General features: G+C 45.3%; 12 protein-coding genes across 12 annotated transcripts; 6 read left to right on the top strand and 6 right to left on the bottom strand.

Moving 5' to 3' along the window:
• Positions 1–1,916: 1,916 nt before the first annotated feature.
• BGW36DRAFT_387129 (CCCH zinc finger protein) lies at positions 1,917–3,886 on the bottom strand. Its single transcript, XM_046217074.1, has 6 exons — positions 3,823–3,886; positions 3,229–3,771; positions 3,067–3,178; positions 2,962–3,017; positions 2,002–2,868; positions 1,917–1,940 (listed from the first exon to the last, which is right to left on the bottom strand). The coding sequence occupies exons 1-5, from the start codon at positions 3,866–3,868 to the stop codon at positions 2,300–2,302; spliced, it is 1,326 nt and encodes a 441-aa protein (XP_046068168.1). The 5' UTR covers positions 3,869–3,886; the 3' UTR covers positions 1,917–1,940; positions 2,002–2,299.
• A 105-nt stretch (positions 3,887–3,991) lies between these two features.
• Positions 3,992–5,546, bottom strand: BGW36DRAFT_387128 (transcription initiation factor iif, beta subunit). The gene is made up of 4 exons (XM_046217073.1): positions 5,123–5,546; positions 4,791–5,058; positions 4,542–4,738; positions 3,992–4,489 (listed from the first exon to the last, which is right to left on the bottom strand). The coding sequence occupies exons 1-4, from the start codon at positions 5,384–5,386 to the stop codon at positions 4,139–4,141; spliced, it is 1,080 nt and encodes a 359-aa protein (XP_046068167.1). The 5' UTR covers positions 5,387–5,546; the 3' UTR covers positions 3,992–4,138.
• Positions 5,547–6,342: 796 nt separating this feature from the next.
• BGW36DRAFT_304278 (COP9 signalosome subunit CsnD) lies at positions 6,343–7,668 on the top strand (the record flags this gene model as incomplete). The annotated part of the gene is made up of 2 exons (XM_046211953.1): positions 6,343–7,578; positions 7,639–7,668. The coding sequence occupies 2 exons, from the start codon at positions 6,343–6,345 to the stop codon at positions 7,666–7,668; spliced, it is 1,266 nt and encodes a 421-aa protein (XP_046068166.1).
• Positions 7,669–8,748: 1,080 nt separating this feature from the next.
• On the top strand, positions 8,749–11,274 carry BGW36DRAFT_326735 (putative fumarate reductase Osm1). The gene is made up of 5 exons (XM_046212740.1): positions 8,749–8,913; positions 8,981–9,049; positions 9,123–9,360; positions 9,415–10,868; positions 10,918–11,274. Exons 1-5 carry the CDS (start codon positions 8,880–8,882, stop codon positions 11,013–11,015), a joined length of 1,893 nt encoding a protein of 630 aa, XP_046068165.1. The 5' UTR covers positions 8,749–8,879; the 3' UTR covers positions 11,016–11,274.
• Positions 11,263–12,393, bottom strand: BGW36DRAFT_363174 (uncharacterized protein; the record flags this gene model as incomplete). The annotated part of the gene is made up of 1 exon (XM_046214442.1): positions 11,263–12,393. One exon carries the CDS (start codon positions 12,391–12,393, stop codon positions 11,263–11,265), a length of 1,131 nt encoding a protein of 376 aa, XP_046068164.1.
• Positions 12,394–13,157: 764 nt separating this feature from the next.
• Positions 13,158–14,815, bottom strand: BGW36DRAFT_303644 (putative cytochrome P450; the record flags this gene model as incomplete). Its single annotated transcript, XM_046211896.1, has 5 exons — positions 13,158–13,326; positions 13,391–14,015; positions 14,082–14,211; positions 14,271–14,414; positions 14,468–14,815. The coding sequence occupies 5 exons, from the start codon at positions 14,813–14,815 to the stop codon at positions 13,158–13,160; spliced, it is 1,416 nt and encodes a 471-aa protein (XP_046068163.1).
• A 424-nt stretch (positions 14,816–15,239) lies between these two features.
• BGW36DRAFT_348321 (putative MFS transporter) lies at positions 15,240–17,347 on the top strand (the record flags this gene model as incomplete). The annotated part of the gene is made up of 5 exons (XM_046213265.1): positions 15,240–15,941; positions 16,457–16,749; positions 16,810–16,916; positions 16,999–17,050; positions 17,124–17,347. The coding sequence occupies exons 1-5, from the start codon at positions 15,355–15,357 to the stop codon at positions 17,345–17,347; spliced, it is 1,263 nt and encodes a 420-aa protein (XP_046068162.1). The 5' UTR covers positions 15,240–15,354.
• Positions 17,348–17,707: 360 nt separating this feature from the next.
• BGW36DRAFT_387119 (fungal-specific transcription factor domain-containing protein) lies at positions 17,708–19,480 on the top strand. The gene is made up of 2 exons (XM_046217072.1): positions 17,708–19,085; positions 19,185–19,480. The coding sequence occupies exons 1-2, from the start codon at positions 17,746–17,748 to the stop codon at positions 19,348–19,350; spliced, it is 1,506 nt and encodes a 501-aa protein (XP_046068161.1). The 5' UTR covers positions 17,708–17,745; the 3' UTR covers positions 19,351–19,480.
• Positions 19,481–19,520: 40 nt separating this feature from the next.
• BGW36DRAFT_348317 (uncharacterized protein) lies at positions 19,521–20,417 on the top strand (the record flags this gene model as incomplete). The annotated part of the gene is made up of 2 exons (XM_046213264.1): positions 19,521–19,701; positions 19,792–20,417. The coding sequence occupies 2 exons, from the start codon at positions 19,521–19,523 to the stop codon at positions 20,415–20,417; spliced, it is 807 nt and encodes a 268-aa protein (XP_046068160.1).
• Positions 20,418–21,468: 1,051 nt separating this feature from the next.
• BGW36DRAFT_363169 (uncharacterized protein) lies at positions 21,469–22,473 on the top strand (the record flags this gene model as incomplete). The annotated part of the gene is made up of 1 exon (XM_046214441.1): positions 21,469–22,473. The coding sequence occupies one exon, from the start codon at positions 21,469–21,471 to the stop codon at positions 22,471–22,473; it is 1,005 nt and encodes a 334-aa protein (XP_046068159.1).
• Positions 22,474–22,804: 331 nt separating this feature from the next.
• Positions 22,805–23,823, bottom strand: BGW36DRAFT_304183 (dienelactone hydrolase; the record flags this gene model as incomplete). The annotated part of the gene is made up of 5 exons (XM_046211943.1): positions 22,805–22,910; positions 22,976–23,241; positions 23,301–23,482; positions 23,543–23,616; positions 23,681–23,823. 5 exons carry the CDS (start codon positions 23,821–23,823, stop codon positions 22,805–22,807), a joined length of 771 nt encoding a protein of 256 aa, XP_046068158.1.
• An 815-nt stretch (positions 23,824–24,638) lies between these two features.
• BGW36DRAFT_410649 (glycoside hydrolase family 33 protein) lies at positions 24,639–25,862 on the bottom strand (the record flags this gene model as incomplete). The annotated part of the gene is made up of 1 exon (XM_046219148.1): positions 24,639–25,862. One exon carries the CDS (start codon positions 25,860–25,862, stop codon positions 24,639–24,641), a length of 1,224 nt encoding a protein of 407 aa, XP_046068157.1.
• Between the last annotated feature and the right edge of the window lie 2,014 nt (positions 25,863–27,876).

Genomic DNA, 27,876 nt, shown 5'->3' with positions numbered 1-27,876 from the left:
TGACCGCATCGCCGTCCGTTCCAGATAATTATCAGGCTATTAGCTGCCGCTGCACAAGCAGACGGCCGGCCGGAATGAAGCTTGGACGTGCAGCTCGCCAATGACTTGCTCGTTCCTGCTGCTTACAAGAATAAGGTGATATTTTTAACGATCGTTTAACTAGCAAGAAGACAAGAAACAGCCCTGCCGTTCAAATGTTGGGCTGCTCGCAGCCAGTCAGCGCTTGTCTTGACCTGATGTCGATAAGGCATCAGAATCTGACTTTGAGGCAATGATTAGGCTTGAACGACACCAGCTCTGCTTCACGACTATCCAATAGATCTATTATCTATTATTCAGGTATAGACTTGCCTAGATAGACTATGTAATCCTTCCTACCCACTGATTGCATGCGGTAGGAAGAGCTTGGCTTCAGCCCAAAGAACCCTTCCGCACTCTAGTCATCTATTCGGCGCGGAGGCAAGCCCTCTGCATCCGCGATTTCAATCTCAACCGGCTGACCCGTGACTGCGGAACCTCTAACATCATTCTACTGTCATCATGATAGAAGAACTCATTAATTGCACTTAAGGGGAGACGATCGTGGCAGCTTCTCGGTGATTCCGGGATTATTTGACTTGCAGGGTGGTATGTGCTGAGGATGTGCCGAAGTATGTGAGTAATGACAGGGACATGCCTGCCTGCCTTTCACTCGAACCCTAACTACGTCTCAACAGCCAACTTATTCGTTCTAATATGAATTTTTCGCTCAGCTGAAACATAGCTAGCCTAAGTAAAACACTACAAACACACAATTCCCAACACGCGCAAATGTATCTATCTACTGACCGCCATATGTCATCATCACCAGCCTGACATTTGATAGCACAATCCTACATTTTCTTCTTTCATAATATAATAAATGACGTATTTGCGAGTTGTGATAAGCTAATTGAGGGTATTGCACTACCACCAACTAGCTGTACTCATCTGCCACGTTTCATCTCGCGTCGGACTGTCCCTATCGCAGGAAGCTTAGCACCAAATAAGTAACTAAATTGAATGTGAAAGTTATTAGTCAAGTATGCTAGATAGAAAGTTGTATACACTTACATCAACTACTTGTCTATGGTTAGCTGTGCTATCTAACGTCATCATTGAATTTACATGTATACGTTGGTGTATTTCAATCGAATTTCAACTTTTTTTTATACATATGTATGTATCAGTTCATATCAATTGACGTAAATACAGAACTAGCTACGCCTATTCACGAATTTCATCATATAACTAGTCATTGAGTCATTGAATAAGTATACATGCACCCATTCCAGCTCGACCTGAATATCAATTGGCCGGGGAACAATTGAATCTCTCCCTATCTTTACGACTGGATCATATCAGCGTGATTCCTATACCACATACTGCCACATGTCCCAAGAGTGCGTATATTATTAGCACACACATATGTACCGCTATATGTAACCTTTTATTCTGTTATGATAGTGGGTTCGGCGTGTTCCTTAGAGGTCACAGACCGTCCCTACATGTACTTTTAGTACCTAGCTACCACGTAAGTGATCCTTCAAACCTGAAACAACCGTTTCCACAACAAACAATTATTCATACCGCCTAGCTAGCCTAGCATATGGGGCGATAAACTTCGCCGTTCAGTGCAGAGGAGGAGCGGTGTGCATGTCTCACAGCCAATCATATCCTCTCCATGTATCCATCCACCCGACTTTTGATGTTTTATTGATATAAGTTGATTAGACTAGTTCTGGATATCTGATAAATGCATACATACTTGCGTTGTCAATTGTTTATTTAGGTGGATTAGATGGTTGAATCAGTGGACATCAAGGGAGGATGTGGTTGATGTATAGGCCAATCACCAATGCCGTTGACGGTTGTCGTTTGTGCCCAATATTAATTTTAATATTGATGGAATTAGTGGGTTCCTGGCTCGGATGAGTTAGGTAGGTTGACCCACTGGATATTGGTTTTTGGTGTGAGTCATACTTGATTTTGGAGGAAGGTAACTCAGGGGTTGGAGGCCCGCGCTGGTTATGCTGATGGTGATGAGGGATTGTAGAGGGATACTGTGAAGGCTGAGTTTTATGACATACTGAGTATTGGAGAGGGATGATAATGTATATTTTGTTCATTGTTATTAACATGTGCTGTATAAGATGTGTCGACTCAAGCAGCAATTCTTTTGCTGGTGAATGTCGAGGCACTAATACAGAAACAAGAGTATAGAGAAACGAGAGTAACAGGGTATTACGTCGAAAGGAGTCTGAGTCTGCTCTAGTTAGTATCACAAATGGACAAAGTCCTGCTGTCCGGAAACTTGGTTATCCTCGCTCCCCGCCTCGATCATCTCCACCGTGTCATCATCAGAGTCCAACTCGTCCGAATCAACATCATCCGAGTCAATCTCCTCGTGCTCTTCGTCACTGGAGATGTCTTCATCAACGTCAGTTTCCACTTTGTTGTTATTGGCAGTCTTTCGAATCTGTCCTGCGCGGTCAACATGTGGCAACGTGCACTTCGATTTCTTGCAACTCCCCGTGTTCGCATAATCAGGACACTCGTAGACATGTCGATCTGGACATTCGGCACCCTTCTCGCAGTAACCCAGAACCCCGAATGCACGGCATACCGGCGCACCAGGAGTCACGCGGATATGGGCATAGCGGCAGTCTGGGTTCGAGCAGCGGCCTCTTAGGAAATGCACACAAACAGGGGATCTATGGGGCGATGGCTCATGGGACAGATCACAGCTATCTCCAGCATGGCATTTACCAGTTTGAAGAAACTCCTTGCAGATTGCAACCTTGTTGGGATCGTGGATGTAGGGACATGCTGGTCCTTTGTAGCAGGTTCCTAATGAACAGCCAGTCAGTATTAGCAACTTACGTAGATGGGTAGATTATCGTAATAGTAATTATGTGTTGGACCTGGATAGGAGTCGGGTACCCGTTCGAGAGAATCGCTTGCAAAGTTCATCTCGTTTCTTGATTTTGCTTGGTTTCCTGCTATAAGTTGAGTTGTGCACTATCCGGACGACACATCGAGAAATACCTCTTGCTTATTACTGCACCCAGCCGGTGAAGGTTACCGTTCTTGCTGCGCACAAACGTGACGCCTCCGACAGCAACCTTCTTGGGTGTCTTATCCGCATCTTTCCGATCACCTAACCTTGTAAGCCAGTTCCAACAAAGAGACAAGAAATGAGTCGCGCACTGGATTTCCTGACAAGCTTGCTTCCGCCCCGTGCAACCTGGAAGGGAATATCTTGTATGATGACTTGATATGAGGTGTTATCCGTCGAAGCCGGAACAGCGTTCATGTGTGGAGTTCGACTCCCCTGCGCGTATCTCATAACCTGGGCTTCTTCAGCTTTGGTCCTCCGCTCCTGCTTATTCTTCTCTGTTTTGGCGATGGCTTTTGTGCGAGCCTGTGCTTCCTTGTCGTATATAGCAGAGTTGATTAACTGCATGTGTCGGTCACGTTTCGCGACCCAGCCGTTAGATGCAGACGGCGGAGTGACGTTGTCGGCGGTAGTGGTAGCATCGGATACAGCCGCTGGGGTCAGAGACGACTCGCGCGAGGTTCCTGAGGCATTGTTCAGGATCAAGGTACGATTGCGATGAGAGACAGGGGGGCGGCGCTGAGAGCCTCGCAAGCCGTACGGACTCCAGCCGGCGCGTGGATGACGGCCGCTATAGCTTGATGATGCTGTATGGTGGGGATGCGATCGCTGATTCTTGTGCTGGTTGATTTGGCCTGTGTTTATTCTTTAGAGATGTGATTTTGATTATTTTGTCATGTACTCACCAGCTAGCTGGCTGATTTTGGCCAGTAGCTCCTGATCTTCTGTCATTTTGAGCTTATGTGTGATATCTCAGGTGAAGGCTGAGTTGTTGCCGCCACTCGGAATTAAATAGGTACATCACGTGACTTGTGTGGGAGGCACCAGAAAAAACAAATGGAGGGTGATAAGTTAGGTTTGTAATCAAATTTATTAATCAGTAAGATGTTGGTATCATTTGCATACTTCGGTAGATATGATCCAAGCATGGAAATATTAATATAGTACACGTCATAGCCTTCCTATTCAAAGGGCATCTCTATTCACCTCCAGCTCTAACCATCACACATTCTCAAACTGCACGTCTTCGTTTTCTGAAACATCCATAGCCTCATCATCGGCGGCTACCTCAGGTCGTGTCTGTGAGAATATGGCACCTGCGTAGTTTGTTTCCTTGGCTTCTGGTTTCAGTTCCCACGTCATTGCAAAATCTCCCGATCGGACGAGATGCGCCACCATTTCTAGGGTCTCCTTCAAATACTGCTCCGGTTGGTTCAGTCGAGCCTTGATATCGGCAAACTTCCAGTGAGTATACTCGCGGAACAAGCCAAAGATTTCGTCAAGCAGAATATTCCGCTCTCGGCGAGTAGCCTTGTTCTCTTGTGCGCGAGGTTTAACTGGTTTGCCGGTTTGCTATTGAGGTTAGGGAATTATCAACAATGTATATTTTAACAGGGGGACTCACCACAAATCCTCCGACTTTACCAGCAGCAACTTCTCTGACATTAGGTCCTGTTTGTTCGAGGTTTGGTCGGTACAGGACTTTGTTTTTCGGTTTGAGAGCTTCCAACGCTTTGGCCGTGGATAGTCTTTGGTATTCGGCGTTTTCAACAGGCATGCAATTAAATTCGTCTGCGACTTTCCCTGCGAGTGATGTTTGTTCTGCATAGATTAGTACGTTGCTGGAAACCGCATAATTTCAGTATCAACATACTGGGTATTGTCTTCCGCACATATGGCTCCCACTTCTTTTTGAATGTCTTCTTCCTAGCCTCCCGTTTCACAGTCTCATAAAGCAGCGACCGCGTCTCGCCGAATATTTCATCTGCTCGATTCCTATGGCCAGGCATATCCTTTTCGCTGAAAATATAATTGTTCTGGACGGTAATAGCGCTGTTTTTGGAGTTTACATTTTGTCGCTGGAGGAGATAATCTTTGGGAATATCTCTATTATTTGGGTGATCGTTCAGTCGCAAACTGATCTACGAGAGTCGAAAGTCAGCACGCGCTAAATCTTAGCGATGGAGATGGTGTTCAACAGCCTACTCTTTTGATATCTTGTGGTTCCCCCTCTACTCTGACGGTGCCTATCTGAATCTCCTCGTCCTCATCTAGATGCGACCAATGCTTCCACAAGTCGTTCGGAATGCGAGTCAACCACACGTCCTGCCCTGATTGTGAAAAATCTAAATCTCCGGCATCTTCGTAGATATCCTCGTCAGATAACGCGCCCGACAAAGCTTCTTTGCTGTCGGGATCAGGCTTGATGAAGGTTGAGCCGCCTGGCTCCTGTTTTATAGGTGCGGCCATGTTTGCCACGGTACCCTGTAGGTTGCGTTGCGCGGGAGGTCAAGAGAACCCACAAACTCTGGAACTAGTTTCAACGGTCTTGTATTGTGTGCCACGTGGGTAGCGTGTGTATTCGAATGCGAGCTGGAGGTAATATGAATAGGAGGTGACGTGTTGGAGTGAGCTCATGAATGATCTCGATGTCGGTGGGGCGGATCGCATGTCCCGAAGGCGGTGAACCTTAGATCCAAATGGAGGACAGGCAACTTAGTGTAAGCCTTGCAGATGTATGATTTAGAAGCACGACTCAGGCATTTATGCTGACAAGAGGTGAGATCTAATATGAAAAAATATGTCTTCCACTAACAGGCCATAATCTAACTAGTTGATTCATGGTGATCCGCTGCAATGTTTTATATATAGACTTTGGGAGCCTGGACTTCTTGTTGCACTTTCTCCTGGAGAGACTGAAAAACGGACTCTCTGAATTGATCCCTAATTAGAATATGCTGTTCAAGGGAATATGAAGATAAGTATTCTTCATTGTGCGGCAACAAATGAGAGAAGAGCACATATGCAGTTGAGGGGCTCCAGCTAAAGTCTACGATATTTGATTCAAGGCAATTAACTGAAGACATCTGGGGTCGAAGATGGCAGTGTATGACAATCAATGAACTTCTATGTTGTATTACAGTCGATAATTATACATATGTATCGGATCACTTCCCCAGTTCTTATTCTGCCGCATATATGTGAAGTTGTTGCAAAGTTGTGCTATTGAAGGAAGCTTGCTTATCGATAACATCAAACCCAAGGTCGCCCTCGCCCCGCACGTGAGTCTTCAACCAACTTCCAGCTATCTTCCTGATCTGCTTCCCACGACGACCCCTACCACACTTCCTCCTTCTTGAACATGCTTGAAGATTAAGGGGAAGATATTTGAATCCGAGTTAATCCTACAGCCTCAATCTCGCTCCATGGCTTCTCAAAAATTCGCGTCCGCGTTGGCGGAAATTGAGTCGTCCAGCAGCCAACAAGCAAAACCGCAGCTCTACAGCGACCTGCTATCGAAAATCGTCACTAGCTCATCAGGACACGAGCTATCGCAAGACTTGATCTACTACCTTGATTCTGTCCTCAGTGAAAACGTCAGTATCGTCGCCGCACGCACACTTCTGGACTCCTTCATCATCGTCCTCCGTGACCTCCCGCCAGAAATCAAAATCAAAGTCGGCCAACACGCCGTATCCCTACTGCAGTCCCGATCCGCCTCCGTTGAAGAACAAGACTCGAGCATTCGTGAGCTACTCGCAGATGCTTATGAAGCAGAGGAGGAATACATCGCGGCGGCACGAGTTCTGCAAGGAATCCAGCTCGACAGCTCCCAGCGCCTCATCACCGACGCCGCAAAGACACGTATGTGGATCCGCATCCTCCGACTGTACTTGGAAGAAGACGACACAACCAGCGCAGAGTCGTTCTTGAATCGAATCAAAAACCTTCCCAACAAAATCGAAGACCCCGAGCTGAAACTACATTTTCAGCTTTCACAAGCCCGTATATTGGATGCTCGTCGTCGGTTCTTGGACGCAAGTCAGGAGTATTTTAATGTCAGTTTAGCAGTCGGGGTAGACGAGAGTGACCGGCTTCAAGCTCTTTCCGCAGCGATTATCTGTGCAGTTCTTGCTCCGGCTGGACCACAGCGATCCCGCACTTTGGCGCGGTTATACAAGGATGACCGTGCGACCTCGGTCGACGTCTTTGCTATTCTGGAGAAGATGCATCTCGATCGGTTGCTGACGGCAGACGAAGTCGCTGCCTTTGCGCAAAAGCTACAGCCCCATCAGCTCGCGAAGACTGCTGATGGATCGACGGTACTTGACAAAGCGGTCATTGAACATAACCTTGTCGCTGCTAGCCGGTTATACGAGAATATCAAAACGGATGCTCTGGGAACAATTCTGGGTTTACAAGATTCTGGCGATACCACGGCGGGGGAGAAGGCTGAGGCATATGCAGCCCGCATGGTGGAACAGGGCCGTCTCAAGGGCAGTATTGATCAGATCGAGGGCATAATTTATTTTGATCTGGGTATTTCGGGAGTTGGAGACGTAGGTACGACGGGCAGGAATCTACGACTATGGGATGCTGGGGTGGAAACAGTGGCGGAGAGTGTGGAAAGGGTAGCATCGGGGGTTTCTGATGCTTTTCCTGTGAGTTTTCCTTTCATTCAAAGTATTCTGAACTCCACCTACTGACGTGATTGTATGTAGGAACTTGCCGCAGCGCAAATGGCACACTGACGAACAAAAGTTATTTATAAACGCTCCCTGCTAGCTCTTTTCCAGCCTGATACCTGATAGAGTGAAATCTATAATGAATTATGATCCTAGACGCTGGTATGACTCGGTTTATGTAATCATTGAAGTAATCGTTATGTTAGTACGAAGCCTTTCATATCGGCCAGTGGTTTCCCGCCGCAAGACTCGATCCGGAATTCAGTTGCCGACGCCAATAGCCGCCCTTGCGTTCTAACTTCGCGATTGAACATGATGAAAAGGCGAGCTTGTAAAAGGCATCTCCCTCACCCCCTTGACAAAGGAGAGCAATGATAAGAGATATTAACAATGCAGACTATCTCGGCCCAGCTCTTCGCAATTTCGTTCTAGCTTGAGCCGAGGTTGACCATTGTGGACGCTGTGATTGGTTGGTAGCGGTGGGGCCGGGGTCCCCCTCGTTTTGCGGGTTTTGCGGGCAGACAATCCCGATCTTTTCCCCAGAGAGAGCGAGAATGCCACAGTTGCCGGGTGTGAACCCATTTCAGAGCAATAGGCTGGTTATTGGTGTAGATGACATCTCAAAATACGACTACATTCATGTCCAGAATACACACGATATATATATATTAGCAAAAATAGCCCTGCAGGGTGGCATGATGACGTCGACTTGGCTGGATCCTTCACATGTGAAAGTTGGAGGAACTGGGGAGGGAGCTTGGGGAGATCAGGAGATCCTGCAACTCACAGGCGTAGCTCCCCCTTTTATTATTGTTTCTATATTCTTATTAACTTAGTATTACTGTGCAGCTATGTAACGCCAGCTGGTTTCACATGTGACGACTCTCCCAGCGCTCCAGGGTGGCAGAACCGTAAAAGGAAAGGGATAGCGTAGAATCGTACACTGTAATTCTTAAGACATTATTTTTCGAAATGATAATGATAATTATAAGGGAAGGACTTAATAGTATGTACTACTAATATAGCTAGCTGTATGGAGAATGTAATTGTTAGAAGACTCGGCCCGGACCCCGTGGTTAGCATGGTGACCAAACTCAAGTTGCCTCGGCCGAGTGCCCGTCATCGGCTTCTGACCCTCCTGCCACTATTTCTATTTCTTCTGCGCTCCTTCCTCTCCACCCTCCCCATCTCTGTCCACGTTTGCTTCTTTCTCCCTGTGTATTATCTATTCCCTCTATCCATCCTTCGACCCGCATATTCTAGATCTCACATCCATCATGGCTCCCAGGGTCATCGTTGTTGGTGGTGGCTGTACGTTCATGTCTCCCCCAGATTTCCCCGCAAAATGATCGAATCCTGTGCTGATTGTCCCTCGCAGTATCTGGCCTCAGCGCCGCTCACACCGTTTATCTGAATGGTGGAAATGTCTTGGTTCTGGACAAGCAGGGTGAGTAATACTTCTAGTCGTCTCTGGACTGCTGATTTCCCCGGGATGTGCCCTTGCTGACATTTCGCAACAGGCTTCTTCGGTGGCAACTCCACCAAAGCCACATCCGGTATTAACGGTGCCCTGACAAGAACACAGACCGATCTTGGTATCCAAGACAGCGTCAAGCAGTTCTACGAAGATACCCTCAAGTCCGCCCGCGACAAGGCTCGTCCTGATCTCATCAAAGTCTTGACCTACAAGTCTGCTTCTGCTGTTGAGTGGCTTCAGGATGTCTTCAACCTTGATCTTACACTGGTATCTCGTCTCGGGTAAGTTTTTCTATATATTTCCCTATGAAATGATGAGTTGCTAACTCGAACCAGAGGTCACTCCTTCCCCCGTACACACCGTGGCCATGACGCCAAATTCCCTGGCATGGCCATCACATACGCGTTGATGCAGCGACTAGAAGAGCTTACCGAGTCCGAGCCTGACCGTGTCCAGGTCATCAAGAAGGCCCGTGTCACTTCCGTTAACAAGGAGGGCAACCATGTCACTGGTGTCACCTACGAGTACAACGGCGAGACTCACACTGCCGATGGTGTTGTTGTTCTCGCCACTGGTGGTTATGCTGCCGATTTCACAGAGGATTCCCTGCTCAAGAAGCACCGTCCCGACACCTTCGGCCTGTCCAGCACCAACGGCACTCACGCCACCGGCGACGGCCAGAAAATGCTCATGGCCATCGGTGCCAATGGCATTGACATGGACAAGGTGCAAGTCCACCCCACTGGTCTGATCGACCCTAAAGACCCTACTTCCAAGTGGAAGTTCTTGGCTGCGGAGGCTCTCCGTGGTGAAGGTGGTTTATTGCTTAACTCGGATGGACAGCGATTCTCCGACGAGTTGGGTCACCGTGACTACGTCTCGGGCCAGATGTGGAAGGAGAAGGAGAAGGGCAAGTGGCCCATCCGCCTTGTCCTCAACAGCAAGGCCTCCAATGTCCTTGACTTCCACACCCGCCATTACTCTGGTCGTGGCCTCATGAAGAAGATAAGCGGAAAGGAGCTTGCCAAGGAAATTGGCTGCGGAGAGGCTGCCCTGAAGAAGACCTTTGATGACTACAACCAGATCGCCGAGGGCAAGAAGAAGGACCCATGGAACAAGAAGTTCTTCCACAACTTGCCCTTCAGCATTGATGACACTTTCCACGTTGCCTTGATGGAGCCTGTGCTCCACTTTACCATGGGTGGTATCGAAATCAACGACCAGGCCCAGGTCTTAAACTCAGAGCTCAAGCCTTTCGATGGTTTGTACGCCTGCGGTGAGTTGGCTGGTGGTGTCCACGGTGCCAACCGTCTGGGTGGTTCATCTCTACTCGGTTGTGTCGTTTACGGCCGTGTTGCCGGTGACAGTGCCAGCCAGTACCTCTTCCAGAAGGTCTTGACTGGCGGCGCGTCTGCTGCTCAGCAACGTCTTGGCCAGATCTCTCTTCACATCGACCCATCTACCCCTGGTAAGATCTCGGTCGAGTGGAATGGCTCTGACAAGAAGGACCCAGCGTCGGCCCGCGTCGAGGCCCCATCCGCTGTTGCCGCAGCTCCCGCTGCAGCCCCCACTACCTCTTCCAGTTCCGCCGGACCCGCTGCCAAGGATGTTTCTGAGTTCAAGGTCCCCGAGAAGGAATTCACCATGGAGGAGGTTGCCAAGCATAACAAGAAGGATGACTTGTGGATTGTTGTCAAGGGAGTTGTCATGGATGTGACCAACTGGCTCGATGAGCACCCTGGTGGCGCCCCGGCTTTGTTCAGCCATATGGGTCGTGATGCTTCCGAGGGTGAGTTATCCTAATTAACATTTTACTTCTCCGTACTAATATATAATAGAATTCGAAATGCTTCACGATGACGAGGTTATTCCCAAATACGCCTCGCAGATTGTTATTGGCCGTGTCAAGGGCCAACAGCCCCGATTGGAATACTAATTTCATTTCAAAAAGAAGAGAAGAGAATATACACTGGAGTTGAAGAGCTAACTGTGTGACTATTTGCATTTATGATTGCGTTTACTTTGTTATGACGACTTACTGGAGTCTTATTTATATACCTAGTCTCCTTGATCTGTATACCTATGAATCGATTCTTCAATCATACACTTGTACTAGCCATAAACTTAAAGATTAATGATGTCCGTAGCACGCCTAGCCCGTTTATATAACATTTGAATTAAAATTATATCTGCATATGTCTTAAAATCATCTTCAACCTCCTCACCGCCGGTCCATCAGCAACTTTCCCACCCTCCTCCGCCACATTCTTTTTTTCTTCTATCTCCCTCCCCGCTGCTTCCAGCGCCGGTCTCAAATATCCCCACACCTCATCCTGATACCGATCATTCACAGCCATCCAATCCTCGGCCCCCGGCAAACCGCGCAGAACAGCGTCGCGGAGGGAAGTATCCGTCCTATTACTAGAATTGTCGCTGGCTAGAAAACTGTCGATATCGGGTATCAGACTGTGCGCTGTAATTACCGGTAGATTTTGAGCACCACCAGTGGTCCCAGTATTGCTAGGAATGCCCGACTGCCGACGAAACGAATCCAGAATCTTGATCTCATCAGCCGTCAGCGGCGCCACCGCATCGTCGTCGTCGTAACCGCTGTACACATCTGCAGAACCTTCTGCATCGAAAGAGGGATCAGCCAGCAGTGCGACTACCTCAGCGCCATCATGCTCATTCACATGCCCTATTCGCGCCGCCTCTTGTGCGTTTGATACTGATCTCGTACCCGTAGCATTGCTCCATGCCTCTTCATACCCAGTTTCCGTACTGACAGCTTTGCCCTTTCCTTTCCCACCATCCTCGCCCATAAAGGTCTCTCTAGGAGATGACACTGATGCTGCTGAAGATGCCGTGAGATACCGGTCCAAGTCCTCAACACTGACGGTTTCGGATACATCGCTTGCGTCTAAGAGCCAGTTGAGTTGGGGCTCATCATTCTCTCTTATCGATGGACCGCGCAGACCCGATTCACGGAAGCTAGATGAAGAAAAAGAAGGTTGTTTCGCTGTTGATGTATACCCATTTAGCTGTGATGTTGCAGCACTAGCTGATGCTGATGAGGAGGAGGATGCTTTATCGCCCTGTAACCCCTGTAACTCAGACCCAAGGCTCATCGGATTAGGTCTTGTGATGGCATCGCGGATGAGTGTTGTCGCTGAGTCTTGGATTCTGTTGAGTAGGGAGTTTGAGTTTTGATTTGCAGAGGCTGTGGGTTTGGGCTTGTCTTTTGATGGAGCGCTGGGTTGGTTATGGTCTCCTGCGGGGGGTGCTGGTGGCGGGTGGTTGTCGTCTTGTGACATTTTATTCTTTTCTCTTTTTCCCCTTCTTCTTATTTAAGCCTCTTCTTTTTAGGGGTTGAGGTTGAGTGGTGTTTTATCGTGGTTGTCAGTCTGTCAGATGATGGATATACATGCATTGGTTCTCGCCGGGTGGATTATCCTCGGCTGTACGGGAGCGGGTCTTCACAACGTCAACTGGTAACGAGGTGAGTTATATTCTATGTTTTTACTTACGCCACAGAGAATGTTGATTTTAAGAATATGGTCTTATACTATAATTAAATCAAGTAGCTTAATATTAAATATTATCATTGATAAGCGATTATCATTTTTACTAGGCCATTCTGCTTGTGTATAGGTGGGTTAACATCATAATTCGTTATCCACTAGGAAAGCTTCAATCTTATTGACACATGTAATTTTAATATTTCAAAAATCAAGTTTCGATAGTTTTATTACTATCGGATTTTATTATATCATTAGATTATCTATATAAATTTGATATAGTTATTATTCATTCAAAGGAAATATAATTTAATTCAATTATCATGTTATATTTTAATTACAATCAAAAATAGTGTCGACACAGTATAGAGCTGTTCGCTGCACGCGCTCCATATAAACATTTTACAAAGTAATTTATTGTTTGCCATATATGCCCTATACAGAGGCGGCTATTGATTATTAAGTATTATAGGGCCGCTTTGAAATCAAAATTCGCTGTGTATAAGGAGACAGATCAATGCCACACTTTTGTTCATTCGCTTATCGATATCTCATGTAAATTAACTTTCATGCTCTCGATCAAAAACCAACAAACATGTCTGGTCTTTGGGTCTCGATGCTATGATCTGATCGTGAATTGACATATCGCCATTCATCTCTGAGGCAACCGTTGTTTTATATTGTTCATATATTTTGCGCAACAATGTTTTCATTTCTACCATTGCCAGACTAATTTACCATTAGCACACACGTCAAATCTGCAACATATCGAAATATAATGAAAGATACTTACTGCTTCCCAATGCAACCCCGCCCACCAGCAGAAAAAGCAAAAAACAACCGGTCACGCTCAGCCTTGCCTTCTTTCTCCAGCCACCGTTCCGGTGAAAATGATTCGGCATTGGGGAATACATCCGTGTTCCATAAATGTAGCGAATATGCCTGGCAGCTCACGATAGAGCCTCCGGGAAGTTTGTGCCCACAAATAAAACTGCCACCATCGGGGACATACCTAGGCAAACCCATGGGAATCGGTGCGAAAAGACGCAATCCTTCTTTGATGACGGCATCAAGATACGGCAACTCATCTATTTTTGCATCTGTATGACTCACAAGTTCCTGCCGAAGCCGGTCTTGTATATGCTGAGAGCGCGGTAATGATAACTCGTACATTAAAAAACAAAGGCTGTCGCCTGTGGTGTCGATCCCGGCGGCCATGTGATCCATGCATTCGGCCGCCATCTCAATTGTGGAAAGAACAGAGGAATTGCTTTGCAATTTGTGCATGAGAGATACCTCATGAGGCTTCTCTTGATGGCTTTGCCTAAGAACATAGCCTCTTGAGAGAGGAACTGATTTGGAGCTGAAGAGTGGAAGGATTTTATTGAAAATTGGCCAGTAGTGCTGAATATATCGTTCTATTGGAACAAGAGTTAGGTTGGAACATCGTAACTTTTCATATGACAGAGAATCGATATTCTTACGCTTTATGCTATCATGATACGAAAGTTCCTGCATTAGTTTAATGTCTTCAGGGCTGTTGATAGAGTCTGTCCCTCCAGGGCTGAAAAGAAAATGAGATGCGCAATCAAGAGCATAGCAATGCAGTACGACCTATACAAGTGTATGGGTTTAGTAAATACTTTAATAAAGTATATTGAATAAGGACGTACGTAGATATCCAAATAGCTGCCCTGAGATTCTTGGCACTTTTTCAGAACATATGACGCCCTCTGCTCAATCGCTTGCAGCATTGGTGCCCGAAGGACATTGGTCATAGAATACCTATCTGCGAGTATTCTTCTTCTCGCAGCATGCTACTCGTGTCAGTGGCACATACGCATGATGTTCAACGGACCAGAATATTTACACTGGCCTTGTTCAGTGTGGTGAACAATGTTCGATGACCATACTGCTTGAATAGATCGTAAAACTCAGTCTTGTCGTAGCCGCTTCCCTTACTTTGATAGATTTCTTGCATTGCTTCCATGTTGCAAAACGCGACTTCGTTTGGCGCAACGCGAACAACTGGTCCATATTTTTGATGCAATGCATGGATCCATAGGCGACGGTTTTTTGTAAATTCGTGATATTTTAGCACTAGGCTTGTGATGTTGGTATACCAGGGTCCTGGTATTTTGGCTTGCCATCCCCATACTGCTTGGGTGACCAGGCATACCAGCCAGATGCATATCAACAGACCGGGGATTACAAACATATTGAAAGTAAATCTGTCAAAAGGGTCAAATTGGGATATATCGAATGTGATTTATGGTGCATAGCATCTGGGTAACGTGAAATTTAATATAGGTCGGCTGGTACCCAATATATACCCGATATAGTAAGTCGAGGAGATATTGATTATTCCGCTCGAGGAAAATAATTACGCGATTGGCACATCGATCTCATCCTTCTACACCAGTTTCGTTCTTAATATGTTGAAGTAGTAATTACCCTATGCAGTAAGTGGAGGAGATATTGCCTTATCTCTGCGTGTCAGCTAGGAACCATTCCTATCCGGGAAGTTGGAGACGACGGCGAAGCTACCAATCAGTAGGGTCTCCTTATCAGCAAACATGTGCCCTAGAAGTATAAACATTAATGGTTAAGGGCAATAATATTGGAACACTTCAAGGGTCCCTATTATTGCACGTCCTGGTTCATGCGTGTACTATTTAATCTTACTCGTCTACTCTTATTCTACATAATCACCTTTGATGAATCACTAAATCACCTCCACAACCAAGACAATTAACGATGACTGTTATCAAAACAGTTACAACTCCAGTCATGGAAGTGACAAAAACCGCTGAATCCTTGAAAGTCGATCGTAAAGGGCGACTGTTGATACCGACTCCAACGAATGACCAAAAAGACCCTCTCAACTGGCCATTATGGCGTAAATCCGTCTGCCTTATAATAGTCATTTATGGCTACTTCATGTTGACTTATTTCACTACCACTATCATTCCTTCATTTGGCTTTCTCGAAGAACAGCTCGGCATAAATTATTCACAGGTTAGCTGGAGCTTTGCACTCCCGTGTCTTGGCCTTGCGACCAGCCCGCTCTTGTTGGGAGCATTGGCGGATATTTATGGCCGAAGACCAGCCTTGATTGCAAGCACGGCGTTGGCTGTAGTTGCAAGCGGATGTACCTCGATCAAAACCATTAATTTCGGTGGTTATATGGCGGCGAGGTTCTTTCAAGGCTTCGGGGCGGGACCATCCGCGAATATTGGCCTCGTGATTATCCATGATATTTCTTTTGAGCATGAAAGAGGGTTGAGGGTGGGCATGTGGACAATTGCGGCAAACACTGGAACTGTACTCGGTGGTGTCTGTAAGTGATATACTCCGCTTATTATGTGATATGACATCTAATTCCTTAAGTCGGTGGTCTGTTGGCTACCTCAGGCGAGTGGGTGGCATACCATGTGACTATTCTCTTTGCCATATTACTCCTTGTGCAGTGGCTACTACTCCCAGAGACTCTTTATCCCCGAGCAGCCGTTTTACTGCATGAAAATCAAAGATCTGGGGATGGAGATACCGCTGATATTGAGATACCCACTTCCTCAAAACCTCTGAGCCCAGTCGGATACTTTGTGAGTCTCTATGGATGCCGTCGTACAAAGCCTGGACCCAAGAACTAACGCCTGGGGCATGAATAGAAAATTCAAAAAATTCCCGGAATTTCTCACCCAAAGCCATGGACAACCATAATTCAATTCTTCAATCTTTTCCGGTATCCTACCATCGTGGCTAGCGTTTTTGGCTATTGCTTTTTGCAATACTGGTGGTATGTATAGCTGCCTGTATGTTGCATGGGCTTGACTAAATGGCTCTACAGGATTTGTAGTGTCACTACTCTTGTTCCTGACGCTTACCCTAACGACTCTCCTGTTGTTCAGGGATTGCTTCTGATAGGTCTCTTGGTGGGCTTGCTTGTTGCCGAGTTTGTCTGCTCCGGAAATCTGAGCGATATGTTAATAGACCGTCTGGCTAAAAAGAACGGTAACGTACGCGTTCCCGAAATGAGGCTCTGGCTCGGATATCCGGCAGCCGTTATCTCGTCTGTAGGACTTGTTCTCTGGGGTCTCAGTGTTGATCAGAATATGCACTGGATGGTTGGTCAGGTAGCTTTTTTCTTTTGTAAGTTTCCCGATATCATATGTCTACTATTCAAAAACGCATATCGCTAATTAATTTTAGACGCCCTCGGGTTGCAAATGGGAAATACGGTTTTGTCTGCCTATATTGTGGATAATTATCCTGAACACGCAAATGAAGTAATCACATTCTATACTGTCATCATTAATGTAATTTTCCTCCCCCACCTTTAACATGTGATTCTTCGTTTTGAAGTAGCTAAGGTTATATTGACATATTACGAATATACAGATTTCGGCATTTATTAACCCCTGGTTCATTTACTATTGGGTTGAAGGCTCAGGTAAGCAAGCTCTTGCTCGTTTTCCTATACTTATATGGTTAAACCTGTGGCACTTACTATTTATTCCCCTTAGGTTACACCTGGACGTTTGCAGCACAATGCATAATATGCACATTTGGTCTAATTCCACTATATATTCTTCTCCATATTTACGGCCCTCAACTGCGGAATGCTCGACCAATGTATAATAAGCACATCGAGGGATTGCCCGCAACCGCGAGTTCATCAAATGAGAAATACTTGACTCAAACAACCGATGGCAGTGCAATGGTAGAGCAAAAGCAGGTTGGGTACTAAGCAGAGGAATCGACCGAGTGATGGCGGCCCTATTTGACTTACTTGCTAGTGTTTGTTGATTGTTTAATGTTTGTTACAGCCATAAGGTTTTCTGAATATTTAATTGTAAATTATGATTGAATAAACACCTACATATTCTGGTAAGAAAGTAATTATTTTCTGATCAAATAAAAAAAACAAATAAGAACCGGATAAGATATTCCCCATTGCCAATGTGTATGCGCTGCAAAAGAACCGCTCCGTGGCACTGAGCGTAATTGGTAGAGATAAGCAATTAGATTACCCCATGCCTCTTACATAACGATGATAGCGGACGGCGGGCGAGATAAACTTCTTCCTCTGTCATGATGTATCAATCGACTCCAATTTAAGAATCTGCATACCCCAAAAAATCGGATATGGTATATAAACATTCTCATCGTCCAGCAATGCAATCACGATCACATCACGGCTGCACTCGATGCAAACAACGTCGGCAGAAATGCGACGAGAAGCGACCAAGCTGTAGTCGCTGTGTGAACGCCGGAACTTCGTGCCTGTACCACATTATGCTCAAGTGGGATGGCCGAGTTCCCCGCATGGAAAAAGCCTCATCACGGCAAAATAGAAAAACAGCGAAGCCTTTTAAAAGAACAGGAGAATGCCGACAAGATATGTCTGTCCAATTACTGGGACAAGCGCAGCGATCGATTGTGGGAGATACGCTCGATATTCTCGAATTAGATCTATTCGAGTCTTTGTCCTACAGAGACAAGCTTCTGATTAATCATTTTATCACCAAATTATCAATGATAGCGAGTCATACTTCAGTCCGTGAACAAGCTTGTCAAACGATTTTGCCAATGGCACTGGAAATCCCTTCACTGATGTATGCGACGCTGGCATTTTCGGCGCTACACCTCTCAGAATTAGCTGATCCACAAGTGTTGACATTAATATCTGATGATATTATAAGGGACATTTTAGCTTCAAGCATTGCTCATTTGCGTGAGGGATTAGAGATGGACGGTACTAAAAGCAGACAACCTCTGCTCCTTACGGTGAAGACTCTTTGTTTATTCGAGATTTACTCCGGAAAGTACAATTCTTCATGGCGAACTCATTTCAAAGGTGCAAGGGCGTTGCTTGAAAGCATGCGACCAGAGGTGATTCAGTATTCCATTGAACCAGGTGCTTGGTTGATAGCTAGGTGGTATACGTCTGTGGAAGGCCTTTCAGCATTGACAAATGCTGAGACTCAAAACGAAGAGCAGCACGCTTTCCAGCCAATAAATGATTCAATAACTGAACGAGGCTCTGGTTTTGACATATATGCTGGGTATTCGTCCGACCTACATTTGGTGTTTCGTGGAATCGGTAACTTAATGCAAAAATATCCATACTGCGCAGGCCATGTCATTCAAGATGAGATGTCATCCGAGCTTAATCGAACGTATCTTGAAGTCCATGGGTTAGAAGAGATGGTTCTAACAATGATCCATCGTGACCGGGAGGAAGGTCTTCATATGCCGGATGAGCGGCCTTTGAGTCTGGAAGAAATTCGGATGTTCAGTGCATGTAACACTGCATATCAGTATTCAGCACTTCTGTACATCCGTCGCCGACTATTTTGTATCGACTCTGAGTCGGATCAAGTCCAATCCTGTGTTCGGGCCATTCTAGACGCTGTATGCGACATGTTGCCGGTAGTTGTCCTCTCGCCATGGATTCTGCTTACTACTCCTCTATTCACAGCAGGGTAAGGAGCCAAATTTCTTAATGTGGTTACATATTATTCCGATGATTTTAATTGGACTGTATTGTATGTATGATTACGGAAGCTCTGACATTCGAACAGTTGTGAAGCCAAGGGTCTAGATCGAGAACGAGTCAGAAGTCTACTGTTTGATCTCTACATGACACTCCGAATCCCAAATATTCTGCGGGCTATTGGCATTCTAGAATCTTACTGGGAACAGCCAGATGATAACTATACCGAATTGGCAGGCTTTCTACCTTTCTAGAATATATTGGCGCTATTACGAAATAGGAAACCCGAGGAGATAGGCATTACTGACAAATTCAGTATGTATTAATGAGGGGTATTTTTCATTGACTTTAAGTATGAACAATATCATTAATACTCCATATAATCTAAAATTCTTCCCTTTTCACAAATTCTTTTAATTCGATAATGACTGTACGTGTTTCCACGTTGATAAGCGTCCAGTGGCCTCCCGAGCCCGTAGAAACGCCACCAGATACCCTCGTTATAAGTGTTGGAAAATATTACGTTGATTTGAGAATTTTTTCCGACACCCAAACCATTTCATGGGCCCTAGCAGGACAGAGAATCATTGTTTCTGAAGATCCGCGTTCGTGTCCTCTCTTCGATTGACAAGCTTTATGTTTCACATTGTTACTATCCCTGGTCGTACCTTCCAGCTAATGACTTAGAGGTGCAGTTCGTATTAAATTCACACACTGCATCAACTCCCACCACAATGGTTCCGACCTCGGCGAGAATAGAATGGAGACCCCCGATGTGGGTGAGTTCACCAAGCTCCCCAATGGAGACGATCTCGAAATAGGAGAGATGCCTGCTTCTCATCGAGGTGGAGAAGTTTACCCGTACCGAGAGATTTGGCGAGAGATAAAGCTTGAACAGGGTGGTGATACATATGGGCTTCCTACAGCTTTCGTTTTAGAAAGCGCTGATGACGATCCTCAAGAACTGATTTGCGAAAATGTCACGGCGAAGTCATTCTACGCCAGAGCGGGTAACTTCTTCCTTGCCTTGCGTAAAAAAAAACCCAATATAGAAGATCGTGAGAATGGGATCAGCAGTGGGAGAGGTCCTGTCAATTTCTCAGCTATTCGACAAGAATACAATGCAGATATCAATGGCTGGGTTACAAAATACAGCATTGGCAACGTTGAAAATTTGTTCAAAATGTCTGACTTGGCACAGTCAGCTGTGGTTGAAAATGTGGAAGGTGATTCATCTTGGGAATTAAATAGTCGGGTGATGATGAAAGGTGCATATGATGGCGCAATTAAAGAAACATGTATTGTGAGGGCAGTCATTTGATCAAGTAGGCAATTACGATACGTTATGAGATTACACATTTCTAACTTCCTATTTGGCAAGTACCCCTATATCTCTAGAGTAGATGTTATTAATGGTTTGATAAGAACCCAAGAGGAAACATGTGTGCTAATATTGAAGCAACCCCCCATTTATGAGAACATCGTGGAATTGAAGGGTTAGACATGGTGGAAGATATAAACAAAAAAAGGAAGCATATCCGAACAAAAACTCAAATCGTACATCGATAATCTCAACGGCTTGATGAAACTTTGGGCTTCGACTGGCTTCAAAACGGGAGAAATTCTCCGGCGAGAATAGAAAAGTATCACTGTTTGTGTGCCTGCAGGACCCTGGATATGGTGATTCATGCCCAGGAATGCGAGATGAGCCGACTTTGAGGACAAAGGTCCGACATAACACCGTCATCATAGAGGATTCCAAATTTCGGACCATTCATTAAAACTAATCCGAACTATCGAGGGCACAGTACCGACTCGGTGACGATTGAGCAGTCGCTCCATCACGAAGCCACGCAGCATTCCATCACGTGCTGTCAGTGCTATAGTTTCCCCGGTGAGGCTGAATACTGGGTCAATGCGAAATTTGTATGTCAGTGATGACCATAGGTTTCTAGTATTTAATGCTGTGATTTCCTTGTAGAATAACGAAACAAACATACAATTTCCCGCGTAAATAGGACATCCAGACTCTCGGCGATAAGCTTACCTAGTCTTAATTTACCCAACCGCGAGCCATCGGCGCACATGTATGATACTTACGATTTTTAATGACATCAATTTCGGGTCTAAATTATCCCCGAGTTTGGATTTGGCTTTATGAAAGTATGAAACATTGAAAGTGGAGAAAACTGACGTACTTAGAGGGTAGGCCGAATATGTCGATTTCGGCCGAGTTTCAATTACTATACATGTAGGTTTCGGCGTTTAGGTGTAGAATCGACCGGAAGTGAACTTAATCATGAAGATATAAGGATTTCAGAAAGCCGATTATAGCTTCTAGAGTACACATCTTCGAACAAGTCACCTTCATGATGCCAAATATCCCTCTAACCTTCGCATGCGGTCCATACGACCGCATGGACGCTCTCGCCCAAGGAAAAGTCTCCATCCCTGGCATCGACCTGACCTACATCACAGTAGACCACCCGCGGAACATCTTCGATCGGATGGTCGGCGGCCTCGAATTCGATACTTCCGAAATGTCAGTCTCGGAATACATCTGCCGCTACACCGCCGGCAAGCGCGACCTCGTAGCAATCCCCATCTTCCCATCCAGGGCGTTCCGTCATAATTGCATTGCCGTGAACACCGACTTGATCAAAACCCCCACAGATCTCAATGGGAAACGTGTTGGCGTACAGCTGTATACCATGACAGCGGCGGTGTGGATTAGAGGCATCCTCGAAGACGCCGGCGTTGACCTGTCCACTATCACCTGGGTTGAAGGCGATATCAGAAAACCTGGTGCACACGGAAAGCCAGCAAAGACTTCCCTATTAAAACCCGTCAACCTCATCCCCAACACCAACCCGACAAAATCACTCAGCGAACTTCTCGAAGACAGCGAAATAGTGGCCACAATCGGCGCTGACCAGCCCCCGTGTCTCAACAAAGCGTCAAATGTACGCCTGCTCTTCGCGCCGAATATCCGCGAAAAAGAGAAGGAGTATTACAACCGAACGGGGATTTTCCCCATCATGCATTGTGTAGTAATCAAGCGTGAGATTGTAGAGAAATACCCATTTGTAACGACCAGTTTGTTTAATGCGATGAATGAGTCGAAGGATATTGCGTTGTCAAGGCTCAGGTTTACGGCTACTTATCGTTATATGCTGCCCTTTTTGACGTCGGATTTGCTGGAGATTGATGAGTTATTTGCGGGGGATCCGTGGCCATATGGGGTCGAGGAGAATAGAAGGACTTTAGAGGCAATGGTGGGGTTTTTGTATGAACAGGGTATGATTGATAGGAAGGTTCCGTTGGATGAGTTGTTTGTGCCTGTTTATGGGAAGAATTTGAAAATAGGCCAGGTTTAGTGGTCTAGATGTCCGGTTTCTCCTTGCTTCGGCGGGTTTTGTTTTATTGAATTGTGGTTTATAGCTATTTAGGGAATTTGGCAGAATTGGCAATGTGAAACCACCTGGATATTTCTTAACGTAATTTAGGTATTGAAACATTTTAACAAAAATTGAAAATGCATATAAAACTCCTACTAGCCAGCATCAATTTCTTAAGGCCTAGCTATCTATGAAGAATTATATATGAGTGTCTAGCTTATAGTTTACTTATCAAGTGAACGAATATCTGTTAAAATGATCTGTTGCTTCAAAAGCGTAAGATACTTATAACTTTAAGTACTGCCTAATACTAGACACTTAACAAAAACTCTCCGAACCACTGAACAGCTTGAACGAACGCTGTCACCTTGGCGTACGCAACAATCCGATCGTTGGGGTCTCCACGGGCAGCGAAACTGCACAACTAAATTAGAAAAAGAAAAGGAATTGTGTGAGGCCTGTTGGTATAGAATACACTCACCCATGCTTCACTCCACTATACAGATTAATCTGATATGGAAGCCCAAGCTCCCTCAGGATATCTTCGCTCTCCCGTCGCTTCTCAGCTGGAAATATCGAATCTGTCTCTGCTGCCGCAATGGCCAACGGTCCCTTGATGCCTCGAAGCTCCTCTGGCGTCACATGGCTCGGGTGAGCGATATAGCCGACATCAACCTTTCCTGATTTGGGCTGTAAATGTCGTACCACGTATTTGGCGCCAAAGCAGTACCCTACTGCACCTATTTTCTATATAAAAACGAAGTTTAATGAATTTGGGAATGCAGGATATGAGGATAGCAACTAACCTTGCAGCCATATTTGGTGCGCATCTCGGACAAGCAAGCATCGACGATGGGGTCAATGTTTGAGGAAATGTGAGCAGTACCATCAGGATGGTACTTACCATTCCGCCAGGTAGGCATGTCAAAGTCGCTGGGTTTGTTCAGGGGTACTGGATCGCCGTCAAACAGGTCCGGGATCATGACAACTATAATTGATGTTTGTCAGAGAAGTAAACTCATTAAAAATCCATAGGGAATAATCTCACAATAGCCTTTTTGTGCGAACTGATCAGCAATGAGTTGGACATTAATGAGTTTGTGTCCGATAATGTCGGTCAAGCTGGAAGTGCTTGTTAGATCGGAGTGATGCAATTGACCGGGAACAAGAAAATAAGAAGAAGTACATTAAAATGCCCTTTTCAGTTGATCCGCTATCGGGATAACTAACGTAAACTTCGAAATCTTTCAGATTGGACAGTTTGCCCTTGGCGGTGCCTTCATGTTTGAAGCCCGTGGCGCAACAGGATGCCGGAGGGTTTGAAGCCATTTCGGTGAAGTAGATAGAAATATGATTTTTAAACGTGAAATAAATGATAATGGATACTATTCTCAGTCGTCTGAAAAAGTTTTCAAGTATTGATAGATCCTAGATTTATAGCTCGGTTAAAACGTTCGTCGGAGATAACGTGGAAATCTCGACCGAGATTACTGAATTCGGCCAAGACACCATATTCCATTTTCACTACGTTTAGGAGCTATTAGCTGAAATTTGTTATCTAATTTTGTGTACTTCACGTGTAAGAGTATAATGTCGGCCGCCATGCAATAGAGCTACTTGTGAGGTCACGGGATTAGAGCTGTGCACGTGGATAACTAGAGTACTCAGCATGTACATGCGGTACTAGTCCAACATTATCTACGATTTTCGTGGGGTGAACAGGAAAGTTAAGGCTGAAGAGTCTACATACTAACCCCAAGAACAACCCAACTAAATGTGAGTAACCAGTCATAACCCAGCTTTATGGTGCTTATTCTCTAGAAAACTAAGCTCAGAGAAGAGTCTCGAACTATGATACAAAGAGAAACCAAAGCTATTTGAGTATATTTCAATTGATAAATGGTGAAGTCATTTGACTTTCTATCTCAAACAGCTCAGCTTTTAGCTAAACCATTATTAGCTGATATAACTAGCTGTATTGGATCATTTAATAGTCGTGATGGGTGAATGGATTTAGTTTTATATATACTAGTATGATATACATATATCATCAGAACCTCATTATACGAACATGGAATCCGTAACCCGAAACAATGACAGTGTAACGATGAGGAACATAATACAATCGGCAAGAATTGATAGCCTTAGTTGTTCGGGCCATTGAGGATCCAAGAGAGATTGAAGCGTCTCCACAATATTGCTCTATGCGAGTCTGCTCCTCCTTTCGCATTGTAGAAATCGGTTTCTACCAAGGCACCAATCTTTGCGTCCTGTGTTTTGGTCATGCTTGAGTAGCCGCCTTCGTTCCCAACTCCAGATACTGCAGCGTCGCTAAGCTTGCGGCCATAGTCGAACTTCCTTGTGTCTGAGTCATAGCTGATCCTGACGCGCATATTCCGTCGACTGTCTTGACTGGCAGAGTTCAAGAATATTACTCGCGCAGGTCCAGCAGATGAGGCAAGATTATATAGCATGACTGAACCTTCACATGCTGGATCGGGGAGACCGATGTCGGTTGCGAATTTTCCAAAGCTGCTCAACGTCCCACGAGCGACGGAACGATAACCAGCCTTTCCCGGACGGTCGTTACGATAGAGGTTCCCGTCTGGGGTTTGGCAGATAGTCGATTCTGAGCCACCATCGCTGAGTTCTTGCATTGACCAAGTTCGGTTTCCTGGGGGCCCTCGGCCAATGATATTGCGGCGTTGAGCTGGCACAACAAGCTCTCCAGTCGTAGTCTTGATGCCAATTCCTGGGCCAACTGCGTCCCACGCCCAGTTATTTGGCGTGAGAGAAAGTGTGACATCTTCCGGAGTTGACCAGGTGTTTCCATCATCAGTACTCTTGGTCAGATATAGATGACGACGGCCTTCCCAACTAGTGTTAATCTTCTTGGTGCTAGTTCCGTCAGCAAGTAGTTGACCATTTTGACTGTAGCCCGCTGCATTCCATGACATGAAGAGATAAATGAATTCACCATCGACTACTGGAGTCGGATTGCCCCAGGTCCCTTGGCCAGCTCCTACAACTTCACGCAACGATTCCCAATCCTGTATTGCAACACCATTATTGGTTGTTGTTTTAGTTCTTTTGTAGACAAGATTGATGTCGCCGTAATCCAGATTACTCCATCGCCGGCCTTCAGAAAAGGCCAGAATGCGTCCAGTACTGGTTCTCACCACGGCCGGAATCCTGAATGAATGAAAACCAACCCCACTTGACAGCTTATCGGGGTTGGCCATGTTGGAGCTTCGAAACAGTGGGAAGGAGTCCATATATGGGGTCGCGTCTTTGGCTGGATCGTCCACCACCGCAGAGGCAAACGAAACCGCTCCGAGGAAGGTTGAAATGCTTGCTAGCCATCTCATACTGTGTGTAACTATTTCATAGAAAATCAAAGTAACAAGAATAGTACATAGAAAAGATTCGTGTCCTAGCACTGAAAGTAGGCCGGTATGAATAGGTATGAAGTGTTGATTTTAGATCAAATTATATCTTAAATGAGGCTTTTGTCTAGGCTATCTTAATTAAGTTTGGATCTAGCTTAACTTCATTTTGCGTCTAAAACACCGACGATATCAACCCGAGCTGAAAAGAAGCCAAGAAGTTGCACCAGCGGAGCTAATCGGGCGGAAAATATGGCGCAGTGTTGTTGATCATTCCCGTATTCTCCTTATATCCGTAAATAATCAACGGCAAGTTCGGCCTGATTGGTATTTACTTTAGACTGAGATCGTATTTGCCTCTTGGAGGCTCCTTCCTTGCAACACGTGGTGACTAACACAGCCTAGACTCGTAATTGACAGCGTGACATCGTATTCGCGCAATTAACGCCTCATGCCGAGCGCGCTACGTTATATGGCCATGTACAAATTATTTCTGGTCTTTCAAGCCTTACAGTCAATCGAGTATTGTCCAGGACTACACGTCCTTTTTGATCTATTCATCAATGGAGAAGGAAATTAAAATATCATAATAGGCTGCCTATGACCCTGACTAACGAAATTACAGCGCGATTACCTATAACGCAATCCCAACAAGTAGCCATCATCACATTCAAGAATAGCCTTCTTCTCAAAATAATGGACATGAGGCTTTGTGCTAGGTAAAATTACCAAACAGGAACTATTCTGACATTGTATATTCTATATTTCTATTTTAACGATCTAGGTTTTGGCATAGAAAACCAAACACTTCGCTGTCAAATGATAGCACAGCCTCGGGCACTAGTCCATCTAACTTGGTCTAATATTATCACACAAGTCTTGGTATTTTGGCTCTCGTATTGGAGTAAGGTTCAAAGCTACGACGATATTCATCCACGAAACTTATGAGCACTAGGGAATATAGAAAATATTTACGGCTTTTCTCAGCTTTGGCTACCATTTGCATTGTGTCGTGCAAACTTGGGATTTATATTACAAAGATCACTTTCTATTTTCGTAGAATGAGGTTCAGTTGAATTTCCTTTTCTATATTGCTCCCCCTGTGATAGATTTGTCTGCTGTATCTCAGCTAATATGTGAGGTTCTGTGGCAACCAAGTGCAAGTCATTGACTTCAACCATATCCGGATGTACCTAGGAGTAAGCTACAGTTGTTTGAACGGCGAGTATGTATACGGTTTATTATTAACCGGCATATCTGGGCATTACTGGGGACTAGAGATTTCCAAACGATATAAGGGGTTTCTACTCCCTATCTCTCAGTTCATCTTAAAATCAGTTTCATCATCAACCCGCCTGAATAACGACTGCTCCATCTTGAAGAAACCAGTTGCTCAGCCTATTGATCTTGGAAATTCTACGTAGGCACTCCCTAACACCATGATATTGTTTGAGTAGTGCTTCCAGACTGACATTTCCTGGATAATACGTTTCTCACTCAGCGGGACTTCTCTGGCAGTATTTGCTCTATCTTTTGTGTACTATGCATGGAGGATAGATGTCTACCAACACAAAGACTGCAAGTGAAACATGAACTCCTACTGTGGGCCCAGAAATCCCGGGTGGGCTCGGGTGGCGCAGCCAACTTCCGTAGTGATCTACGTACTAATAGTATCGGCACACAGAACAATTACCTCGTGCGAGTCTGTTTTTTCACAATTGTCGTGAGCTTTGTATGGTTTTGCTATGCCTAATACTGTTGCAATTACGAGAATTTGCTATACATGACACCAGCATAAGCGAATTGAGACCCTTTTTTTCACTAGAACTATACAACTATAGCAATATACGATTGAGAGTAGCACCAATCAGACTTTATGACTGAAGAAACAGATGTAATTTGTTTGTCCAGTATCCCAAAGCATCTCTTTAATCAGTTAGTCCGGTCCCACTTCCCTAATTTGTATTGAATCAGGCCAGGAAAGCACGATATTTAT

This window comes from Talaromyces proteolyticus (assembly GCF_021365285.1).
Source record: "Talaromyces proteolyticus strain PMI_201 chromosome Unknown BGW36scaffold_11, whole genome shotgun sequence".
Taxonomy (NCBI): Eukaryota; Fungi; Ascomycota; class Eurotiomycetes; order Eurotiales; family Trichocomaceae; genus Talaromyces; species Talaromyces proteolyticus.
Note: the sequence above shows the minus strand (reverse complement) of the source record. Positions and strands in the feature narration are given on the sequence as shown.

Excerpts from the sequence above, each read along its gene's own strand:
- BGW36DRAFT_387129 (XM_046217074.1), bottom strand. The coding sequence starts at position 3,868 with ATGACAGAAGATCAGGAGCTACTGGCCAAAATCAGCCAGCTAGCTG. Across the intron at positions 3,179-3,228 it reads CAAGCTTGTCAGGAAATCCA|GTGATCGGAAAGATGCGGAT; the intron begins GTGCGCGACTCA and ends TTACAAGGTTAG. Across the intron at positions 2,869-2,961 it reads CAAGCGATTCTCTCGAACGG|GAACCTGCTACAAAGGACCA; the intron begins GTACCCGACTCC and ends GCTGTTCATTAG.
- BGW36DRAFT_387128 (XM_046217073.1), bottom strand. The coding sequence starts at position 5,386 with ATGGCCGCACCTATAAAACAGGAGCCAGGCGGCTCAACCTTCATCAAG. Across the intron at positions 5,059-5,122 it reads AACCACAAGATATCAAAAGA|ATCAGTTTGCGACTGAACGA; the intron begins GTAGGCTGTTGA and ends CGACTCTCGTAG. Across the intron at positions 4,490-4,541 it reads GTAAAGTCGGAGGATTTGTG|CAAACCGGCAAACCAGTTAA; the intron begins GTGAGTCCCCCT and ends TAACCTCAATAG.
- BGW36DRAFT_326735 (XM_046212740.1), top strand. The coding sequence starts at position 8,880 with ATGGCTCCCAGGGTCATCGTTGTTGGTGGTGGCT. Across the intron at positions 9,361-9,414 it reads ACACTGGTATCTCGTCTCGG|AGGTCACTCCTTCCCCCGTA; the intron begins GTAAGTTTTTCT and ends AACTCGAACCAG. Across the intron at positions 10,869-10,917 it reads GGGTCGTGATGCTTCCGAGG|AATTCGAAATGCTTCACGAT; the intron begins GTGAGTTATCCT and ends AATATATAATAG.
- BGW36DRAFT_387119 (XM_046217072.1), top strand. The coding sequence starts at position 17,746 with ATGGTATATAAACATTCTCATCGTCCAGCAATGCAATCACGATCACAT. Across the intron at positions 19,086-19,184 it reads ACTCCTCTATTCACAGCAGG|TTGTGAAGCCAAGGGTCTAG; the intron begins GTAAGGAGCCAA and ends ACATTCGAACAG.